The 2,983-nt window shown below is 39.1% G+C and overlaps 1 protein-coding gene across 1 annotated transcript in view; it reads right to left on the minus strand.

The window, feature by feature from the left end:
• Window positions 1-2,627, minus strand: part of ZBTB8OS (zinc finger and BTB domain containing 8 opposite strand) — a 4,276-nt gene extending 1,649 nt beyond the window's left edge. The window contains exons 1-4 of the mRNA XM_010294255.1: window positions 2,540-2,627; window positions 1,073-1,097; window positions 374-495; window positions 58-140 (exon numbers count right to left, since the gene is read on the minus strand). Of these exons, the coding sequence (XP_010292557.1) occupies window positions 58-140; window positions 374-495; window positions 1,073-1,097; window positions 2,540-2,627 (318 nt within the window). The remainder of the gene's footprint in view (window positions 1-57; window positions 141-373; window positions 496-1,072; window positions 1,098-2,539) is intronic.
• Window positions 2,628-2,983: the final 356 nt, after the last annotated feature.

Genomic DNA, 2,983 nt, shown 5'->3' on the forward strand with positions numbered 1-2,983 from the left:
ATTATCAGAGAATAGCCTGGACCTACAAATGGAAGAAGATCAAAACAGAACACTTACCCTGGGTATAAAGAACTCATTAGCACTGAATTTATACAGCCACTCATCCAAGAAGTGGAAGAGAAGAGACAACATGTCATGTCCTGCATGGTTGAAGCAGAGAAGATAAGTCAGTTGACTGTCTCAGCAAGAAGTCCCAAATGTTTTTAAGAGTACGTCAGATGTACAGTTTCTGCACTATTAGAAGATTCAGATTAGTGATGCCTCATTAGATTTTAATTAACTGCAACAACATTGCATGTAAAGATTCAAAATTTTGGTACCTTTTACCTCAGGGTTCATATTGTTCCAATACAAAAAGTCAACGCAGCCTTACCTTCTGCCTCTACCTCTACTGTATCCACAGGTTCCACGGTCTCTGTATCAGTCATGTAGCCAAACATGGCCATAACGCACTGCTCAAATGCTTCTTCCAAAGTGTCTCCCCAGGCATGTAGCCTAAAAAGACATGGGATAATTTATGAGACTGTAACCACCCCCCTCCCCAACCCCGAAGTACTATGCAGGTGTGAAATCAGAACATGAGAATTAACGCAGAGGAAGGGAATGAACAAAAACGCTTGCTTTTCTATACCTATGCATTTGGGCAGATTACAGAGATATTCATTCTTGCAGTTTGTGAGAAGAGTTTCTTGGGAGAATATGGAAAATAAATGTTTTACCAGAGAACAAGAAAGGTCTTACCAAATATGGCTAACTGATGTCTATAAAAAAATGGACTACTTGGAAGAAATTTGGTTTAAGGGGAAAGAGGATAAAAGACTTCAAAAGACGCTTCCAAATAAGAGAGGCTTAACCAGAAGCACCATAGCAATATTACATTAGAAAAGAAACCAAACATGTGGCTCTCCCAAGAGTAGAGGGAAAGTAGACCATCAAAAAACCCAGTATGTGGCATTTCATAGTTCCATAAGGTATACATCTGCAACCCGTCTTTGACAGTTACTCCAGATTTATAGCAGTGTAAGAAATAATCAATTTGTCATATTGAGAAATCCCAGCTGCCCATACTTACTGCACATCTGCTGTGTGATCCAAATCTGAGGGGGAAGGAAAAAGAAAAGGCATGACACTATCAAACATATTTTAAAAATCTGGATTAAAAAACCAAAATAAGATACTGTTGTTATAACAAGTACTTTTTACATTCATTTTCAGATGTGAAACAGTGATAACCTATTTTCCAGTATATTAGAAAAAGTTAGCACAGGTGGAATCATGGATTATTTCTGCCAAGCAGAAAAACAGTGCTTAATATAATTACGTCAGTGCCCTACGTGCATGGCACTGTGTGCAAGGTATGGCTGTTGTAACGCAACAGGCTTCTACAAGTTAACTGCAGTAAAAAGAAATTTTAACCAGGAGTAAAGAGTTTTTGCTGAAGTCTGCAGGACTGAAAATTATTCATGCAGAGGATGAGATTTGCAAATATTTCCAGCTCAGTGAACAAATATACCTGTCCACACCCAAAAACACCCATTATGCAAAAAGGAGAACTTTAAAAAAAAGTATGTAATACAAAATAGAAAGCAATCTTCACTAATAAGGTAGGATTAACATCTCAGGCATGTATCAAGTTTTACATGAACAACATTTATATTCATTTAGAGGAATGAGAGAAATGCAAAATTATACCAGGTTGGCAGAAAGAGACCCAACTGGGGATGTAGAATAAATGCCACGCCATGATCACTAACTCAAAGATTGTTCTGATGCTGTTTAGATCGTTCACAAACTATTAATGGATTCTCAACAACAGTCTCTAAAGCAAACAAATTCCAGTGGATGTAAAAAGAAGAATAAAACCTCTTCCAGTTATGGAAACAGCATGACTATTGTAATATGTCACCATATTTCTGCACTGCTATCAAATAAAGATCTGAACACATCCTAAAAATATACATTCTAACAGTAATAGACTGTTAGTATGTACTAGAGTAAGAGACACTGTCCCTACAGACAGACCCTGCTGAAATAGAAAACAGACACTGAATGCTCTCCTGTGAGCGCTTTAAGCTAGCCCTTGGGCTGCCAGCCACTTGCTTGACATGTTCTTAGAAGACATTCCAGGGGTGGAGAAAGGGAGAGATAATGATCTTTAAGTAGTGCAGGTAGGAGAAAAAACACCACACGGAAGACCAACACACTCTTGAATGTCTCTTCCTGTACAAGAAAAATGTACTGCCTTGTAAGACAGAGCTTGAAATTGAAAGTTTTCAAGGCAAAACTTAACTAATTTATTTCTATAATGATTTCTTTAAAAACCATAAACATGAGAGACATTTATCTGTGATAAAGAAAACTGTAGATATCGCATCTCTATTAATTCAACTACAGATGCATCCCACAGTCTAATCGCAGACAATACCAGCATATTAAGAAACCCCACATGTGCCTAAAAAGCATATCCTGCTTTCTTCCTTCCCCTCACGATTGCACTGTCAGACATACGCTGCATCAGGATAGCGTTAAAAATACTCACATTCATATTTCTTATTGAGTGGTGGGTATTTGGCTTTGATAGCCTTCTGCTCCTCTGTCAGGTTGTAGTCCCTCTCATCGGCTGCCATAGCTGCTGGACTTGAGCAACACTCACTCACTTCCTGCTGGTAGGAAACATGGCCACCTCCACGAGTGCTTCAACCCTGCCAGGCTTCCCAGGCGATGCTGCAGTAGTAAAAGGGAGAATTGCCTTTCAGTTCAGTTTTTCACTCGATAGCAGTTTGGTAAAAGTTGTACCCAGGCTCAGGTATGTATAATGACATGCATTTAATATCTTTAAGTTGTTTGCTGTCAAAACTGTCACTGGCAGACGGGGGAAGTTTAGAGTTCAGTCCTACAGCACTTGCCGCATTAACTGATAGGAGTTATGTTCTGCCAGTAAAGCCAAGGGATTACAGTCCTTACAGAAAGAGTGGACTTCGGC

This window comes from Phaethon lepturus, unplaced genomic scaffold (assembly GCF_000687285.1).
Source record: "Phaethon lepturus isolate BGI_N335 unplaced genomic scaffold, ASM68728v1 scaffold56729, whole genome shotgun sequence".
Classification (NCBI taxonomy): domain Eukaryota; kingdom Metazoa; phylum Chordata; class Aves; order Phaethontiformes; family Phaethontidae; genus Phaethon; species Phaethon lepturus.